The sequence below is a fragment of the Pelodiscus sinensis genome, chromosome 14 (genome assembly GCF_049634645.1).
Source record: "Pelodiscus sinensis isolate JC-2024 chromosome 14, ASM4963464v1, whole genome shotgun sequence".
In the NCBI taxonomy this organism is placed as follows: Eukaryota; Metazoa; Chordata; order Testudines; family Trionychidae; genus Pelodiscus; species Pelodiscus sinensis.
Genome location: NC_134724.1, coordinates 336,608 through 355,714, shown reverse-complemented (window position 1 = coordinate 355,714; position 19,107 = coordinate 336,608). Strand labels below are relative to the sequence as shown.

The 19,107-nt window shown below is 65.5% G+C and overlaps 1 protein-coding gene across 9 annotated transcripts in view; it reads left to right on the top strand.

Annotated features, from left to right (window-relative positions):
- Positions 1 to 19,107, top strand: part of FRMD5 (FERM domain containing 5) — a 402,855-nt gene that overhangs the window by 370,179 nt on the left and 13,569 nt on the right. For 8 of the 9 annotated variants that reach the window (XM_075896788.1, XM_075896791.1, XM_075896787.1 and 5 more), the window contains 4 exons: positions 2,897 to 2,960; positions 4,347 to 4,438; positions 16,085 to 16,159; positions 18,739 to 18,807. In XM_075896788.1, the coding sequence (XP_075752903.1) occupies positions 2,897 to 2,960; positions 4,347 to 4,438; positions 16,085 to 16,159; positions 18,739 to 18,807 (300 nt within the window). The remainder of the gene's footprint in view (positions 1 to 2,896; positions 2,961 to 4,346; positions 4,439 to 16,084; positions 16,160 to 18,738; positions 18,808 to 19,107) is intronic. The other variant, XM_075896786.1, reaches the window with a different exon arrangement.

Genomic DNA, 19,107 nt, shown 5'->3' with positions numbered 1-19,107 from the left:
AGGGAGGAGGGAGAAACATTGTTCCCCTGGGCCTCCGAGGACAGGCCAAGCAGCAAGGGGCTGAAACTGCAGCCGGGGAGGTTGAGGTCGGACATTAGGGAAAACTCCCTGCCTGCCAGGGGGGTCAGACACTGGAATAAGTTGCCCAGGGGGGCTGTGGAATCTCCGTCCCTGGGGATATTTCAGAGCCGGTTGGACAGACGCCTGTCGGGATGGGCTAGACAGTGCTGGGTCCTGCCGCGAGGGCCGGGGACTGGGCTCAGTGCCTCTCGCGGCCCCTGCCAGTTCTAGTGTCTGTGATTCTCTGACGTGTAGTGACCGAAGGAGGCAGACCGGCTCCCGGCGGCAGAGCGATGTGGCTCATCTGACCGGGGTGGATTTCCCGCATTCGGGACGCTGCCAAAGGGAACCTCCCGAGGCACCGAGATCCTCTCCTCACCCCCACCAAGCCGCCGTGCCTTAGCCCGTCTGCACTGCTCCGCTGTGCCCGCTGCCTGCCGGCACGTGCGATGGGCTCCCTGCAGGGCGTTCCAGTGCGCGCTGCCGTGCGAGGGGGAGTCGGCCGGATTCCCGCTGCCCTTTGCACGTGGGTAGCGCTTGGTGCCGCTCCGACCGCGCCCCCGCTGGGGTGGGTGCAAATCTGAGAGCGTCTCCTACTGCAGCCGCCAGTGGGTGCAAGGTCCCGTGGGTTAAGTGACACTAGATCGAAGCGGGAGCCCCTGGCTAACGAGCAATGGGCTAATTCCGGCCCCACCTCACAGCTGCCCGCCCCGGCTGAGTCTGGAGTGGGGTGTATCTGACACTTTCAGAACCTCCCCTCCCCCTTTGCTTGGGCAGGTCACAAGTGGCTGTCGGCTGCTTCGGAGGCCTGGGGTGGACTAGCAGGCGTGGTCTGTGGATGTGGGAGCACAGCGTGGGGCTGGGATGGCGAGATTACTCGGAGCCCTGGGTGGCTAGTACTATTGCAGTGATAGGGCTTGACTGAGCAGGACTCGTGTGCAGCCTAGGCTCCGGCCCATCTCTCTGGCGTGTTCCCCCCCCCCCCCGGAAGTGTGTAACTTGCTCTCTTCATCCCCCCAAAGGAGAAATCGACAAGTCGCTCCCCTGCCTGCGTAGTTAGAGCGTTGTCCGGGGCAGCTCTCCCATAGACGCCGTGATGCACGGTGCTTGTGAGGACAGGACCCGGGAGCGAAGTGAAATGAACGTGCCAATTAGCTGCGATTGTAAATTCCTTTTAGATCGGCTGTTAGGGGGTGGGCGGAGCTTACACTGCTCCACTTTGGCCTCCCAGTGGAGCCGCTGTTGGAAGAACGGATTCAAAGCACTTCAGCTAATTAAGGGTTGAGCTAATTAGGCTGAAAGACGGTTTGGCCACTGGGCATGAGCGGGGCCGAACTGTGACGAGACAGAGGCGAAATTCTTGTGCTCCTGTTCTATTTCAACCTTCCTGGGCGCCGTGTATCCCGGTCGGCCCAGCCATGCTGAGCAGGAATGAGCTTGCACGTGTTTAACTGTGGGTTAAACCGGCTAATCAAACCAGGCTCCTAACCGAGTCGAGAGAGCCGGGGAGCATCGGGGCCCTCTGACGTTATCTGGTCACTAACAAAACCAGAGTCAGGCGTTTAGCCTGCCCGCCGTGAGAACTGCTCTTCAAATCTGGGAGTGTCCTGCCCGCTCCAGCTCTCCCTGCCCAGCTGGTCGGTGCTGCCGAGGGCCGGGAGCTCGCGCCGGGGAAGGTCTGAAAAGCGGCACGTGGAGCATTTCCACGGATTTCAACGGGCATCGTGGGGCAGGGCTGGGCTCCTGCGGTGGGCATGCTTGCTGCCGTTGCACGGCCCTGTGTCAGGGCGAGCCCCAGGAACGAACGGCGAGGCAGGCCGTTACCTGGTGGTGCGACGGGTACGTTTTGCTTGGTTGGCCTGGGGCACCAGCCTGCGGACACTCCTGCGCTTAAGCAGGAATTGGGAGGCAGCCCGGGAAGTGCCGTCCCCAGCAACGAAAGGACGATGGAAACGCAACCCACCTACCTTGCCAAGCCTCTTGGCCGGTTCTGCTGCGGAAAGAGGCCGTCTCCCTTTAACGCCGCCAGGAAGCTAACTCCGGGCGCTCAGCTGGCGCTTTTCTTCCAGGGGTGCCGTGTCTAGCTAAGCTCTACGCCGCGCAATGTACAGTGACTGTATCACTTCTCTTGCTCTGTATTCTATCCCACTGTTGATGCATCCCAGTATCCTGTTTGCCTTTTTTACTGCAGCCACTCACTGGGTTGATGGCTTCAAGGATTTTTCTACAATAACCCCTAAGCCCCTTTCCTGGTCAGTACGCTGCATGACTGTTCCATGTGATATGTATTCTCTCTATCTGGTTTGTTGCCCCAGACTTATTATTTTTTACATTTGTCTACATTAAACTGCATTGTCCATGTATTGGCACAGTCACCCGAAAGACCCCCCAAACCCTCTGAATCTGGTTGCATTGTTCCTCATTCTTCGCTGTATCTCAAATTTTGGCCTCATCAGCTCAGTGTGGTATCCTACATTTGGTATTTTCATCCTGAGAATGCACATACATAAGCAAAGTTCTCAAACGACTCCTGGGCACGCCTCCTGCGAATTACGGTCCTTCCCGAGCTAGTCCCCTTTCCAGCCGCTGTCTTTGAGCCAGGAGTCCTCTCGTCACCCTGTTAGGCCTCGGACAACCTGCCAAATACAGCTTTGAGACTGTCCCCACGACTGTTCTGAAAATAGTCTGTTGATTAACTTTGCTTTTCATGCAAACAATTTGGCTTAATTTGTACATATTAGCGGATCCAATTCCACTCTGTGTGGGTTCTGCGTTAGTGACAGCGATACGGGTGGGGAGCGGCGTGTCTGTTACATATGTGGTTTTGTAATTTTAGGAACGAGGTAACCAAAATGAAATTTGAGGGAAAGACATTCTATTTATATGTAAGTCAGAAAGAGGTGAGTGGATTTTCTCATCATTTCAGGGTTCATTGGGAACTGTCTTTACTTCTGCTTCAAAATATTAAACATCTGCTATTGTGTGTGGTAGAAAAAATAAACTCAGCGCCCTACTGAAGTTTCCGAGAGGTAGCCGTGGCCTGAATAAATCTGTTAGTTTCTGAGGAGCATTGGCCTCCTTGTTTGATCAGAAGTTTGTTACTCAACTAAGGCCACGTCTACACTAGGAAACTATTTCAAAATTATTGAAATCAACTTAACTCCTGTTTAACCAAATCGAACTAGCGTCCCTCACTACAGGGAAGCCTCGAAATTCGTCCGAGGCAGGCTCCGTTCGTGTGGACGCGCTACCGTGACTTACAGCCCCGGGAAGCGCTGGGGAGAAGCTAGTTCGAATGACTGTGGGGAGTCGTTATTTCGAAATAGCGGCACTAGAGCGTCCGCACCACCGCGATTTCGACATAACGATTTCGGACTGAGCGTTGCTCCTGATGAAAAGCAGGAGGCGAGATTCTGAAATAAGTGTCCCTTGACTTAGAAATAACGGGCTTGGTAGTACGGACGCTCCTCTCATTAATTCGACCGAAGGGGGGTCATTTTGAAATGAAGCCCTAGTGTAGACCAGGGCTAAGAAGCTGCGCTCATGGCATCGGGCCAGTGTTGTACTAGAAGAGACCACGGGCCGTCCAGCAGGGCTAAGTGAGCACTAATTTCTGTTGCGCACTGCTTCTTCCTGGAATCACGGCAGCAGGGTCTGGTCTCTGTTGGCTCCAAGGAGAGTGGGATCCAGCCCTTCCTCACAAAGAGAAATGAAGGGTACAACCTGGATTTGAATTAGATGCCGTTGCCAGATTTACATAAACAAACTAGCCTTTCAGGCCAGTGGTAGCCCTGTGTCATGGGCGTGTCCAGAGTCCTGGTTCCACAGCCACGTGGCCCAGTGCAATACTTTATAGGTCGGGCATCCATGCCAGGCTCAGAAACCGTTCGGGTACCTCTCAGCCTGGCATCCGGTGCAGCATCTCCAGCGTCCGCTCAGGACAGGGCTCTCCCGGCGTTTCGGCAGGTCCATTCCTCGTGCCCACCTGGCCGTCTGACTGAGCGCGCACACGCCAATGTCGAAATGGGCTAAGCGCAGCGCAGCATGGGAGAGAGCGCGAGCCGATCCTGCCAATATTTACAATACGTGGTTTGGGATGCCCAGGGCTATGGGTGAGCCACGTACCAGGTAACTGAGACTTTCCCAGCTGAAACCAGCCACACTTCCAGTAGCGCCCCGCAGGGCTGCTGTGTGATCCGTGATCGTTCGAGTTTCGTCTGCCTGCGGATTGTCCGTTTGCCACCTGCCGACCACACTCAGTTGTTTCCATGTGGAATTTTTTGTAGGAAAAGAAAATTGTTCTGACTTATTTTGCTCCAACCCCAGAAGCGTGCAAGCATCTCTGGAAATGCGGGATCGAAAACCAAGCTTTTTACAAGTAAGTGCAAGGATCGTTGGGGGGGGGGGGAGGTCTTAACTGTTTCAATCTGTCTGTTTCCTAGGGGCAGGTACAACCCCACCTAGCCACAGGCCTTGTACGAGCAGTGAGTATAACACAGAGTCTGAGCCCCACCCCGGCCAACCCCTCCCCAGCCCCCACCCAGGTCACGCCCCTCCCTCTGCGAAGTCCTGGGCCTTAGATCTCCTGGGCCTTTCCATAGCGTGGCTGGTGGGGAGCCTGAAGCGCCTCTAAAGGCCCGTGGCTCCTTACTCGGTATCTTTTTGTGGACCAGTCCAGGCTGTGGCTGGGTTCCCGCATCCGCCACGCGAGGGACACGCAAGCATCTGAGGATGCCCCGGGCCAGAACCCAGCTCTCCTTGGACAAGCGTTAGCCCTGGTGGTGGACAGGCAGGAGGAAGACGCGGGTGGCGCTGTCCTGGCCCTAGACGACAGCAAAGCCAGAAGCGCGGCCTGGCGGGCGGAGGTGGCCACCCCGGGTTGCCTCGTGTCACGGGCCACGAGAGCATCTAAGCAAACAACCAGCAATGAGCAGGCCTGCCACCTGCCCAGGGTGCCTTCGCCCCTCCCTGGTCCCGGGACCCAGCCGTGAAAACTCCCTGCTAGCTGCTTCCCAATAGACGTTCAGTCCGTAACGTTTGGAGATTAAACCGTGAATGCTAAACAGCGGGTCAGCGGGGGAGCCGGGCCCAGCCTGGCCACGGGACCGGAGTTTCGGGAGCCCCCCGTGGAGGTCCGGCGCTGCAGCCCTCCTCTTCCAGGGCAGGATGCAACTTCCCAGGCACCCCTTGGGCACGGTCCGGGAACCCAGCTTGGGTCACACCCGGGCGGTTGGTAGGGCCTGCCTTGGAGTGCTCAGCTACGGCAACGCCATGGTAACCCCTTTGCTCATCCCAGATCCCCGCCGTGCCAGAGAGGGGCCACGCAGTGACCCCAGACCACCAGGGTGAACCGGCCTCAGCTTCCCTTGGGGGGAAACAGCGCCCTCTGACTGCCCCACTGGCGGGGCCTCCTGAGCCCCACACACCCTGGGTCCCTTTGACTGCCCCACTGGCGGGGTCTCCTGAGCCCCACACACCCTGGGTCCTCTGACTGCCCCACTGGCGGGGTCTCCTGAGCCCCACACACCCTGGGTCCTCTGACTGCCCCACTGGCGGGGTCTCCTGAGCCCCACACACCCTGGGCCCTCTGACTGCCCCACTGGCGGGGCCTCCTGAGCCCCACACACCCTGGGTCCCTTTGACTGCCCCACTGGCGGGGTCTCCTGAGCCCCACACACCCTGAGTCCCTTTGACTGCCCCACTGGCGGGGTCTCCTGAGCCCCACACACCCTGGGTCCTCTGACTGCCCCACTGGCGGGGTCTCCTGAGCCCCACACGCCCTGGGTCCCTTTGACTGCCCCACTGGCGGGGTCTCCTGAGCCCCACACGCCCTGGGTCCTCTGACTGCCCCACTGGCGGGGTCTCCTGAGCCCCACACACCCTGGGCCCTCTGACTGCCCCACTGGCGGGGCCTCCTGAGCCCCACACACCCTGGGTCCCTTTGACTGCCCCACTGGCGGGGCCTCCTGAGCCCCACACACCCTGGGCCCTCTGACTGCCCCACTGGCGGGGCCTCCTGAGCCCCACACACCCTGGGTCCCTTTGACTGCCCCACTGGCGGGGTCTCCTGAGCCCCACACACCCTGGGTCCCTTTGACTGCCCCACTGGCGGGGTCTCCTGAGCCCCACACACCCTGGGTCCCTTTGACTGCCCCACTGGCGGGGCCTCCTGAGCCCCACACACCCTGGGTCCCTCTGACTGCCCCACTGGCGGGGCCTCCTCAGCCCCACACACCCTGGGTCCCTTTGACTGCCCCACTGGCGGGGCCTCCTCAGCCCCACACACCCTGGGTCCCTTTGACTGCCCCACTGGCGGGGTCTCCTGAGCCCCACACACCCTGGGTCCCTTTGACTGCCCCACTGGCGGGGTCTCCTGAGCCCCACACACCCTGAGTCCCTTTGACTGCCCCACTGGCGGGGTCTCCTGAGCCCCACACACCCTGGGTCCCTTTGACTGCCCCACTGGCGGGGTCTCCTGAGCCCCACACACCCTGGGTCCCTTTGACTGCCCCACTGGCGGGGTCTCCTGAGCCCCACACACCCTGGGTCCCTTTGACTGCCCCACTGGCGGGGTCTCCTGAACCCCACACACCCTGGGTCCCTTTGACTGCCCCACTGGCGGGGCCTCCTGAGCCCCACACGCCCTGGGTCCCTCTGACTGCCCCACTGGCGGGGTCTCCTGAGCCCCACACACCCTGAGTCCCTTTGACTGCCCCACTGGCGGGGTCTCCTGAGCCCCACACACCCTGAGTCCCTTTGACTGCCCCACTGGCGGGGTCTCCTGAGCCCCACACACCCTGGGTCCTCTGACTGCCCCACTGGCGGGGCCTCCTGAGCCCCACACACCCTGGGTCCCTTTGACTGCCCCACTGGCGGGGTCTCCTGAGCCCCACACACCCTGGGTCCCTTTGACTGCCCCACTGGCGGGGCCTCCTGAGCCCCACACACCCTGGGTCCCTTTGACTGCCCCACCGGCGGGGTCTCCTGAGCCCCACACACCCTGGGTCCCTTTGACTGCCCCACTGGCGGGGCCTCCTGAGCCCCACACACCCTGAGTCCCTTTGACTGCCCCACTGGCGGGGCCTCCTGAGCCCCACACACCCTGGGTCCCTTTGACTGCCCCACTGGCGGGGCCTCCTGAGCCCCACACACCCTGGGTCCCTTTGACTGCCCCACTGGCGGGGCCTCCTGAGCCCCACACACCCTGGGTCCCTTTGACTGCCCCACTGGCGGGGTCTCCTGAGCCCCACACACCCTGGGTCCCTTTGACTGCCCCACTGGCGGGGCCTCCTGAGCCCCACACACCCTGGGTCCCTTTGACTGCCCCACTGGCGGGGTCTCCTGAGCCCCACACACCCTGGGTCCCTTTGACTGCCCCACTGGCGGGGTCTCCTGAGCCCCACACACCCTGGGTCCCTTTGACTGCCCCACTGGCGGGGTCTCCTGAGCCCCACACACCCTGGGTCCCTTTGACTGCCCCACTGGCGGGGTCTCCTGAGCCCCACACGCCCTGGGCCCCTTTGACTGCCCCACTGGCGGGGTCTCCTGAGCCCCACACACCCTGAGTCCCTTTGACTGCCCCACTGGCGGGGCCTCCTGAGCCCCACACACCCTGGGTCCCTTTGACTGCCCCACTGGCGGGGCCTCCTGAGCCCCACACACCCTTGGTCCCTTTGACTGCCCCACTGGCGGGGTCTCCTGAGCCCCACACACCCTGAGTCCCTTTGACTGCCCCACTGGCGGGGCCTCCTGAGCCCCACACACCCTGGGTCCCTTTGACTGCCCCACTGGCGGGGTCTCCTGAGCCCCACACGCCCTGGGTCCCTTTGACTGCCCCACTGGCGGGGTCTCCTGAGCCCCACACACCCTGGGTCCCTTTGACTGCCCCACTGGCGGGGTCTCCTGAGCCCCACACACCCTGGGTCCCTTTGACTGCCCCACTGGCGGGGCCTCCTGAGCCCCACACACCCTGGGTCCCTTTGACTGCCCCACTGGCGGGGTCTCCTGAGCCCCACACACCCTGGGTCCCTTTGACTGCCCCACTGGCGGGGTCTCCTGAGCCCCACACACCCTGGGTCCCTTTGACTGCCCCACTGGCGGGGCCTCCTGAGCCCCACACACCCTGGGTCCCTTTGACTGCCCCACTGGCGGGGCCTCCTGAGCCCCACACACCCTGAGTCCCTTTGACTGCCCCACTGGCGGGGCCTCCTGAGCCCCACACACCCTGGGTCCCTTTGACTGCCCCACTGGCGGGGCCTCCTGAGCCCCACACACCCTGAGTCCCTTTGACTGCCCCACTGGCGGGGCCTCCTGAGCCCCACACACCCTGGGTCCCTTTGACTGCCCCACTGGCGGGGCCTCCTGAGCCCCACACACCCTGGGTCCCTCTGACTGCCCCACTGGCGGGGTCTCCTGAGCCCCACACACCCTGGGTCCCTCTGACTGCCCCACTGGCGGGGTCTCCTGAGCCCCACACACCCTGGGTCCCTTTGACTGCCCCACTGGCGGGGTCTCCTGAGCCCCACACACCCTGGGTCCCTTTGACTGCCCCACTGGCGGGGCCTCCTGAGCCCCACACACCCTGGGTCCCTTTGACTGCCCCACTGGCGGGGTCTCCTGAGCCCCACACACCCTGGGTCCCTTTGACTGCCCCACTGGCGGGGCCTCCTGAGCCCCACACACCCTGGGTCCCTTTGACTGCCCCACTGGCGGGGTCTCCTGAGCCCCACACACCCTGGGTCCCTTTGACTGCCCCACTGGCGGGGCCTCCTGAGCCCCACACACCCTGGGTCCCTTTGACTGCCCCACTGGCGGGGCCTCCTCAGCCCCACACACCCTGGGTCCCTTTGACTGCCCCACTGGCGGGGTCTCCTGAGCCCCACACACCCTGGGTCCCTTTGACTGCCCCACTGGCGGGGTCTCCTGAGCCCCACACACCCTGGGTCCCTTTGACTGCCCCACTGGCGGGGTCTCCTGAGCCCCACACACCCTGGGTCCCTTTGACTGCCCCACTGGCGGGGTCTCCTGAGCCCCACACACCCTGGGTCCCTTTGACTGCCCCACTGGCGGGGTCTCCTGAGCCCCACACACCCTGGGTCCCTTTGACTGCCCCACTGGCGGGGCCTCCTGAGCCCCACACACCCTGAGTCCCTCTGACTGCCCCACCGGCGGGGCCTCCTGAGCCCCACACACCCTGGGTCCCTTTGACTGCCCCACTGGCGGGGTCTCCTGAGCCCCACACACCCTGGGTCCCTTTCACTGCCCCACTGGCGGGGCCTCCTGAGCCCCACACACCCTGGGTCCCTTTGACTGCCCCACTGGCGGGGCCTCCTGAGCCCCACACACCCTGGGTCCCTTTGACTGCCCCACTGGCGGGGCCTCCTGAGCCCCACACACCCTGGGTCCCTTTGACTGCCCCACTGGCGGGGCCTCCTGAGCCCCACACACCCTGGGTCCCTTTGACTGCCCCACTGGCGGGGTCTCCTGAGCCCCACACACCCTGGGTCCCTTTGACTGCCCCACTGGCGGGGTCTCCTGAGCCCCACACACCCTGGGTCCCTTTGACTGCCCCACTGGCGGGGTCTCCTGAGCCCCACACACCCTGGGTCCCTTTGACTGCCCCACTGGCGGGGCCTCCTGAGCCCCACACACCCTGGGTCCCTTTGACTGCCCCACTGGCGGGGCCTCCTGAGCCCCACACGCCCTGGGTCCCTTTGACTGCCCCACTGGCGGGGCCTCCTGAGCCCCACACACCCTGGGTCCCTTTGACTGCCCCATTGGCGGGGCCTCCTGAGCCCCACACACCCTGGGTCCCTTTGACTGCCCCACTGGCGGGGTCTCCTGAGCCCCACACACCCTGGGTCCCTCTGACTGCCCCACTGGCGGGGCCTCCTGAGCCCCACACACCCTGGGTCCCTTTGACTGCCCCACTGGCGGGGTCTCCTGAGCCCCACACGCCCTGGGTCCCTTTGACTGCCCCACTGGCGGGGTCTCCTGAGCCCCACACACCCTGGGTCCCTTTGACTGCCCCACTGGCGGGGTCTCCTGAGCCCCACACGCCCTGGGTCCCTTTGACTGCCCCACTGGCGGGGCCTCCTGAGCCCCACACGCCCTGGGTCCCTTTGACTGCCCCACTGGCGGGGCCTCCTGAGCCCCACACACCCTGAGTCCCTTTGACTGCCCCACTGGCGGGGTCTCCTGAGCCCCACACACCCTGGGTCCCTTTGACTGCCCCACTGGCGGGGTCTCCTGAGCCCCTCACACCCTGGGTCCCTTTGACTGCCCCACTGGCGGGGTCTCCTGAGCCCCACACACCCTGGGTCCCTTTGACTGCCCCACTGGCGGGGTCTCCTGAGCCCCTCACACCCTGGGTCCCTTTGACTGCCCCACTGGCGGGGTCTCCTGAGCCCCACACACCCTGGGTCCCTTTGACTGCCCCACTGGCGGGGTCTCCTGAGCCCCACACACCCTGGGTCCCTTTGACTGCCCCACTGGCGGGGCCTCCTGAGCCCCACACACCCTGGGTCCCTTTGACTGCCCCACTGGCGGGGCCTCCTGAGCCCCACACACCCTGGGTCCCTTTGACTGCCCCACTGGCGGGGTCTCCTGAGCCCCACACACCCTGGGTCCCTCTGACTGCCCCACTGGCGGGGCCTCCTGAGCCCCACACACCCTGGGTCCCTTTGACTGCCCCACTGGCGGGGTCTCCTGAGCCCCACACGCCCTGGGTCCCTTTGACTGCCCCACTGGCGGGGTCTCCTGAGCCCCACACACCCTGGGTCCCTTTGACTGCCCCACTGGCGGGGTCTCCTGAGCCCCACACACCCTGGGTCCCTTTGACTGCCCCACTGGCGGGGTCTCCTGAGCCCCACACACCCTGAGTCCCTTTGACTGCCCCACTGGCGGGGTCTCCTGAGCCCCACACACCCTGGGTCCCTTTGACTGCCCCACTGGCGGGGCCTCCTGAGCCCCACACACCCTGGGTCCCTTTGACTGCCCCACTGGCGGGGCCTCCTGAGCCCCACACACCCTGGGTCCCTTTGACTGCCCCACTGGCGGGGCCTCCTGAGCCCCACACACCCTGGGTCCCTCCCGCCGCCAGTGCTACCCCGGAAATCGCCAGCAATGAGTCCTCACTGCCTGCCCCATGGCCGCTTTGGGCCCAGCCCCACGAAGGGTCTTGTGAGGATGGAGTTTTGGGCGCCGGCATCTCTCTCTTTTGTATTGATTTTAACTGACTGAACGTTTGAGGCATCTAATGCAAATGCAGCTAAGATGGAAGAACTGAAAGAAACACGTTCCTGACCATGGCGGCCACTTTGGGCCCTTCTGAAGAGACTGGGAAAGTTGTCTAGGAGGCCTGGCGCTACTCTGAGACTCCAGAAACCTGAGGCCAGTTCCCATCTCTGCCACTGACTTCCTGTCTGACCGTGGTCGAGTTGCTTAATCGCGCTGTGCCTCAGTTCCCAGCTATACAATGGGGAGTGACCGGGTCTTGCGGGGATAAAAGCCATGAACGATTGTGAAGTGCTTGGTTGTTAGGGCCATGAGAGCCCTCTGAGCCGCCGGCCGGATGGGCCAGCTTCTGGGGCGATGGCGGTTGGATGCTCATCGTCAGTAAAAGCTGCAGTCGTCGTCCCTCCCTGGGAAACGATCTCGGCCCAGGAACGCCCACAGTGGTGGAACGAGCCCCGGGCAAAGGGGCAGCCTGACGCCAGCGCGCCACTGAAGTGCCACCCGGTGCCCTGACGGGGAGCTGGCGCCAGGCAGAGCTTGTGTGATGAGCTGCTCGGAGCAGGCGCGAGGTGCTGGCCCTGCCCGTCTTCATGGCTCCTTCGAACGCGGCCGCCTCAGGACTCCGGTTTGCCCTTCGCCGTGGCCCCAAGTCTCAGACTTTCCTGCGGTTGCGCTGGGGAGGCCTGGGCGGATGCTGATCGTCCTGTGGGCGCTGTCGTGGGGGGTCAGACACAGCCAGCAGCCTCCTGGCAGGACGATCCAGTGACACCCTTGGACAGTGCAGGGTCACTGGTTCAAAGAGACTTTCCTGGCCTCCCAAAGAGAGCGGAGAGCGGGGAAGCCTGAGCGTAGGAACCCTTGCACCTTTACAACCTGGAGCTCCCTGGGGTGCGTCTTTGGGCAGACGGGTCAGTTTCCTGTGAAAGTGGGAAGCGAGATGGGAACGGGGCGGGCTGGAAAAGTGCTCCCTCCTCCGCGAAGCAGTAATCTGGGTTCCCCTGATTTCCCGGCGTTCTGTCTCGCTTACAAATCCCCTGCTTTGGACTCCAGGCTCTCCCCTAATCGGTGAGCTGTACGATACGGCATCATGGGCGCTCTGGGACTCCCGCAATCAGCAGCTGTCACGGCTCATTAGAGTGACACGAAATGAAATTGCTCTATTGCTTGGCAAACCATCGCTGCGACTCCCCGGTTGGTGAATTGCTGGGGATCCGGCGCCCATTGGAGCGGGCTGTGTCTCGTTGGCACAGCAGAGCGGGTTTACTGCTCTCGGGGGTCTCCGGGGGGACGGAGGAGCAAGCGGTGTCATCTCTCGGGGATTTGGGCGGAGTTCTCAACAAAGATGCAGCCAGAAAGGTGCCGAGCTACCTCCAGGTAGCAAACGTCTGTGTCCGTCATAGACTCAGGGAGTCCCAGGGCGGGCAGAGCCCTCAGGAGCCATCGGGTCCACCCCCTGCCCAAAGCAGGACCAACCCAGCTCAGTCATCCCAGCCAGGGCTTCGGCACGCAAGGACTTAAACACCTCGGGGGATGGAGATTCCCCCCTCCCCAGGGAACCCAGCCCAGCGCTTCCCCCCGCCTAGGGAAAGTTTGTCCTAATCTCCACCTTAGACCTCCCCCTCTGCAACTAGACCCCATTGCTCCTCGGTCTGCCACCTGCCCCACTGAGACCAGCCTCTCGCCAGCCCCTCTGGAACCCCCTGCAGGGAGTTGCAGGCTGCTCTCAAATCCCCCCTCACTCTGCTCTTCTGCAGACTGAACAAACCCAAATCCCTCAGCCTCTCCTCGTCGGTCATGTGCTCCAGCCCCCGAATCATTTTGGTCGCCCTCCGCTGGACTCTCTCTGATTTGTCCACCTCCCTTCTGTAGTGGGGGGCCCAGAACTGGACACAATTCTCCAGATGTGGCCTCCCCAGAGCCGAATAAAGGGAAATGATCACTGCTCTGGGTCTGCTGGCCATGCCCCGCCTCACGCAGCCCAATGTGCCATTAGCCCTCTTGGCTTCGAGGACTCACTGTTAACTCATCTCCAGCTTCTCATCCAGTGGAACCCCCAGGTCCTTGTCTGCTGAACCTCTACCTAGCCAGTCGGCCCCAGCCTGTACCAATGCCTGGGATTCTGCCGTCCCCAGGGCAGGACTCGGCACTTGTCCTTGTTGAACCTCATTGGATTTCCGGTGTCCTCAGCCCCCTCCCATGCAGAGGTCCTGGGGAGTACCTGCAGGTGCTGGATTGGGTCAGCCCACACAGAGCTCAAGTGCAGAGTCTGGTGCTCTGGCTCGGGCTGCTGTTGTGCGGTGCTTGTGTTCACAGGGAATGGCGAGCAGCCCTGCGCAGCACGGAAGAATGCCGGCCGTGCTCCTCGCGCTCCGCAGGCCAGGGCAGCTCGGCCTCCCCCAGCATTTATCTAAGAACGAATGCCTCCCTTTGCATCCCTGCCTCTCTGCCTCGCCGTCCGTCCCTGCCTCTGTGCCTCGCCGTCCGTCCCTGCCTCGCGAAGCCCCTCACCTTCCGTCCCTGCCTCCCTGCCTCACGAAGCCCCTCTCCTTCCATCCCTGCCTCGCCTTCCGTCCCTGCCTCCCTAAGCCCCTCACCTTCCGTCCCTGCCTCCCTAAGCCCCTCACCTTCCGTCCCTGCCTCCCTAAGCCCCCCGCCTTCCATCCCTGCCTCGCGAAGCCCCCTTCCGTCCCTGCCTTCCTGCCTCATGAAGCCCCTCGCCTTCCATCCCTGCCTCGCGAAGCCCCTCGCCTTCCATCCCTGCGTCGCGAAGCCCCTCGCCTTCCATCCCTGCCTCACGAAGCCCCTCGCCTTCCATCCCTGCGTTGCGAAGCCCCTCGCCTTCCATCCCTGCCTCACGAAGCCCCTCGCCTTCCATCCCTGCATCGCGAAGCTGCCTTGAGTGTCATGACTGGCTCATCTTGCAGACAAGTGTAAGCTCCGCAAGGCATTCGCACCAAGAATTCGGCGGGACAAAGGGGTTAGACTCAGGGAATTTCTCATGGAGACCTCTCTGCTCTCCCATCCCCCCAATGCCGCAGGCCTCCGTGCCGAAGCAAGCAGTCTCATCTCCATCCTCTGTGCGGAGCACCCGGTGCCACAGAAGGACTCGGTGTCCAAGACTCCATGGCACCACCATTCACCGGCGCCGAAGACGTCAACACCGGCCTCCCAGCACTTGTCATGCTCACGGCACCTCAGAGGCGCCAGAAGTGCACAGAGAGAGGCAGGCCGCCCCCTCCAAAGGTGGCAGACTCTAACGGGGTGCATCCCATGCCGGGCACCCCTCGGAGCCCAAGGACCAGTTGGTACCGTCGACCCAGCACAGCTGCCGGCCCTGTCGAGTCCGGTCCTGGTGGCCTCCCGCACCGGGGAAAGCCAGAGGGTGTGGACAGGCCGTCCACCCCGAAGCGCAGGAAGAGGCCAGGGACTTGACCCAAGTGACATCAGGCCGCTCGGCTTCTCCCAGAGGTTCCTGGGGCCGCACTCGGCCCTGTCCCCAGAGCCAGGCCCGGCACAGTCACGTGGCAAAACGGCTGGGAGGCGGCGGTCGCCCTCGGCGCCAGCCCAGTGAAAACCAGGCCCTGTGGCTCCGCCGAAAGGTTGCAAGGTTGGGTGATTCCAGGGGGGTTCCATGAGCGCCACCTTCAGTAGGGCGTGGGGGGCAGAGCTCGGACGAGAGGCCAGAGGGTGCAGGAGCCGTCGCCATTCGGAGGAGAGCGTAGCCCCGCCGAGTGCGCGGCTGCCCTGAGCCGGGTCCAGGAGCACCGTGCAGGCCCCGTGCCCGTGGGACGCCCCACACGCTAGCTGGTCCTGCGGAGCATTTTGCACCCAAAGGAGGTTGAGGGCCGGATTCTCCACAGCGCCCGAGCAGGCCCTGTGGAAATGAGCCGTTTGTGCCACCCGGCAGAGGTGCGGCCCCACTCCGCTGCACCTCTCCCTTCCAGGGGACGTCCCGCCCGCCCTCGGCCTGCCCCCCACAGCCAGCTCTGCCCACAGCAGCTCCAGAGCGACCCAGACTCCCGCCAGTCCGCCCGGGGCGCCAGCCAGCCAGCGGTGGGTTTGGCCTGGCCTTCCCTGACGGGCGTGGCTGGAACGTTCTCGGGCCAGCACCACTCCCTACCACAGGCTGGACCCCACCTGGAGCAGCTCTCGCAGGCCAGCGGGGGCGCGTCACCCTTGGGCTGCCTGCGCGGTGTGGGTCCAGTGAGCCGCGCGGGGCGGGGACGCTGTGGTGTGACACTCGTGCACCGGGGCTGGGCCTACCTGTGCCCACACTGCCTGAGCGGCTGCGCCACGGAGCCTGTGGGTCTGAGTTACCGAGGGGGGCGGGCGGCTCTCCCGCTGCCTGGGGCCGAGCCCTGATTCACACGTGGCCCAAAGATTTGCCCTCGGTTCCAGGCTCCCGCAGCCCAGGGGGGAGGGGGCTGGCTTCGAGCCAGGGCAGCAGACTGGCGAGTGCGGAGATGCTTTTGCAGGGAACTGGGACTGGGGGGGTCCCTGGGAGCACCGAACCGCCCCCCTCCCAGGCAGGCGACACTGGCCCGGAGAGCCTGGCTCGATTGCTCCGGGGTCCCTGCCTCTGGCCGGAAGCTGCGCGAGTGCAGGGACCGCGGAAGGGAGGGCGCTCCGCACCCGTCAGGAGCGCAACGGACGCGGCTGCAGCGTCGCTACGAATCTCCCACCCGCTGTGTTACCAGTAACCCCCCTCGTGCCCCTACGCCCTGCCCCGCTCGGGCGCTGCCGCTGGCGGCTCTGCGGAGGCCTCTCCACGTTCTTGCTGTTGTTTCAGGTTGGAGAAGTCGAGCCAGGTCCGCACCGTGTCCAGCAGCAACCTGTTCTTTAAAGGCAGCCGGTTCCGATACAGGTAAATAGCGACAGTAAGTAGCCGTTACTGGACATCTCTTCCCACACGCCTCCGGGTGTGGAGGTAGCTGCTCCCTGGCTGCATGACACACGGGGCATTCCTGGAGGCCTCGCGGGAAAGAGGAGACTAGTGTGTCAAAGCATCGCCAGGCGGCCGCGGCGCCCCACGGCCCTTTTGCATTTCCTGGGCTTGGCTTGCCGTGGTCCCTCCGATTCCCGGTGTTACGCCCGGCGCCCCGCTCGCCTCGACGGAATCAGCAGCAAAGTGCCGGTGACTTTAAACCCAGCGCCGGCCTCTCTGCAGCTCATGCAGACGCCGAGAGGCTGCGGGGCCGCAGGCTGTGATGAGCAGTCGGAGCGTGGGATGCAGCCACGTGCTGGATGCAGCCACGTCGGTAACCACGGATGCTGCCAGACCAGAGCGTCCCTGTGGGGGGCCAGAGGCAGGAGCCCTGGGGGGTCTGAGTCCCCGCCGGGCTGGCTACAGGGGGCCTTGTGGCTGGGAGCCCTGCTGCAGGAGTCCAGCTGAGCTGGTGATGGAGTGTCTGGTGCGCCAGTGGGCTCCAGCAGGGCCATGTGCAGCTGTGGTGGGGCTTGGAGCCCCGGTAGAGGGACCGTGGGCTGCCGCATCAGGTCTGGCAGGGCTGGGAGGCCCGGGTCAACTGTGGCAGGGTGGGCAGGGTCAGGTGCCCCGAGTCGGCCATGGCAGGGAGGGCAGGGCCGGGTGCCCCGGGTTGGCTGTGACAGGGCGGGCAGGGCCGGGTGCCCCGGGTTGGCCGTGACAGGGCGGGCAGGGCCGGGATCCCCGGGTCGGGCGTGGCAGGGCGAGCAGGGCCGGGATCCCCGGGTCGGGCGTGGCAGGGCGGGCAGGGTCGGGATCCCCGGGTCGGGCGTGGCAGGGCGGGCAGGGTCGGGATCCCCGGGTCGGGCGTGGCAGGGCGGGCAGGGCCGGGTGCCCCGGGTCGGCCGTGGCAGGGCGAGCAGGATCGGGATCCCCGGGTCGGCCGTGGCAGGGCGGGCAGGGCCGGGATCCCCGGGTCGGGCGTGGCAGAGCGGGCAGGGCCGGGATCCCCGGGTCGGGCGTGGCAGGGCGGGCAGGGCCGGGATCCCCGGGTCGGCCGTGGCAGGCCGGGCAGGGCCGGGATCCCCAGGGCGGGCAGGGCCGGGATCCCCGGGTCGGGCGTGGCAGGGCGGGCAGGGTCGGGATCCCCGGGTCGGGCGTGGCAGGGCGGGCAGGGCCGGGATCCCCGGGTCGGGCGTGGCAGGGCGGGCAGGGCCGGGTGCCCCGGGTTCGGCCATGGCAGGGCGGGCAGGGCCGGGTGCCCCGGGTTCGGCCGTGGCAGGGCGGGCAGGGCCGGGATCCCCGGGTCGGCCGTGGCAGGGCGGGCAGGGTCGGGATCCCCGGGTCGGCCGTGGCAGGGCGGGCAGGGTCGGGATCCCCGGGTCAGGCGTGGCAGGGCGGGCAGGGTCGGGATCCCCGGGTCGGGCGTGGCAGGGTGGGCAGGGTCGGGATCCCCGGGTCGGCCGTGGCAGGGCGGGCAGGGTCGGGATCCCCGGGTCAGGCGTGGCAGGGCGGGCAGGGTCGGGATCCCCGGGTCGGCCGTGGCAGGGCGGGCAGGGTCGGGATCCCCGGGTCGGCCGTGGCAGGGCGGGCAGGGTCGGGATCCCCGGGTCGGGCGTGGCAGGGCGGGCAGGGTCGGGATCCCCGGGTCGGCCGTGGCAGGGCGGGCAGGGCCGGGTGCCCCGGGTCGGCCGTGGCAGGGCGGGCAGGGCCGGGTGCCCCGGGTCAGGCGTGGCAGGGCGGGCAGGGTCGGGATCCCCGGGTCGGCCGTGGCAGGGCGGGCAGGGCCGGGATCCCCAGGGCGGGCAGGGCCGGGATCCCCGGGTCGGGCGTGGCAGGGCGGGCAGGGCCGGGATCCCCGGGTCGGGCGTGGCAGGGCGGGCAGGGCCGGGTGCCCCGGGTTCGGCCATGGCAGGGCGGGCAGGGCCGGGTGCCCCGGGTTCGGCCGTGGCAGGGCGGGCAGGGCCGGGATCCCCGGGTCGGCCGTGGCAGGGCGGGCAGGGTCGGGATCCCCGGGTCGGCCGTGGCAGGGCGGGCAGGGCCGGGATCCCCGGGTCGGCCGTGGCAGGGCGGGCAGGGTCGGGATCCCCGGGTCGGCCGTGGCAGGGCCGGGAGCCCCAGGGCGGGCAGGGCCGGGAGCCTGACATGAGTGGGCTGCCGCTGGGGCAGCGGGACATTGGCGGCCGCCAGGAGAAGTTGGGCTGAGGGCCCTGAAATGACCTCCCCTGATCCAGCAAAATCCCTGGTTCAGGCCAGTCGGGTCCCGGGGTGCCGGACCGGGAGGCCCAGCCTGCCGCGCGGGATGTGCCCTTCCAGGAGGTGGGGCCGCCCCCTCGAACACCGGCCCTGCGCGATCTTAGCCACCGCCTGGCCTCCCTCCGTGGCTGGTGGCGGGGCGTGAGCGGGGGGCGCTCCACAGAAGGCCGTGCACGCGGGGGGTGGCTGGTGGCCAGAGCTGTAGGACCAGCCCGGGTGCTTTTTCAGGGCTCGCCCTGTGTCTGTTCTTGCTCCTCTTGCAGTGGCCGCGTGGCCAAGGAAGTGATGGAATCCAGCGCCAAGATCAAGAGGGAGCCCCCAGAAATTCACCGGTGAGTCCCCTCAGCAGCTGCCTGACGGCTTCCCCTCGTCCGTGCCAGCTCGCCGTGGTGCCCGACCCGCCGGCGAGTCCGCCAGGGGCAGCACGCCCGCCCAGCCTCTTGGGCGCCTCGCGGAGCACAGCTTGGTTGCCAGAGGGCCGGCCCGGGAGGTTGGGCCAGGTCTGGCTGGCCTAGCGGCAGCGCTCAGGCTGGTGCTTGGGCAGTGCTGGCCGCGGGAGTGGCTGAGTGTGGTGTCTCGGGGGCTCGTTGAAACCCCTTCCGCCACAGGGGCACCAGAACGGCCATGACCTG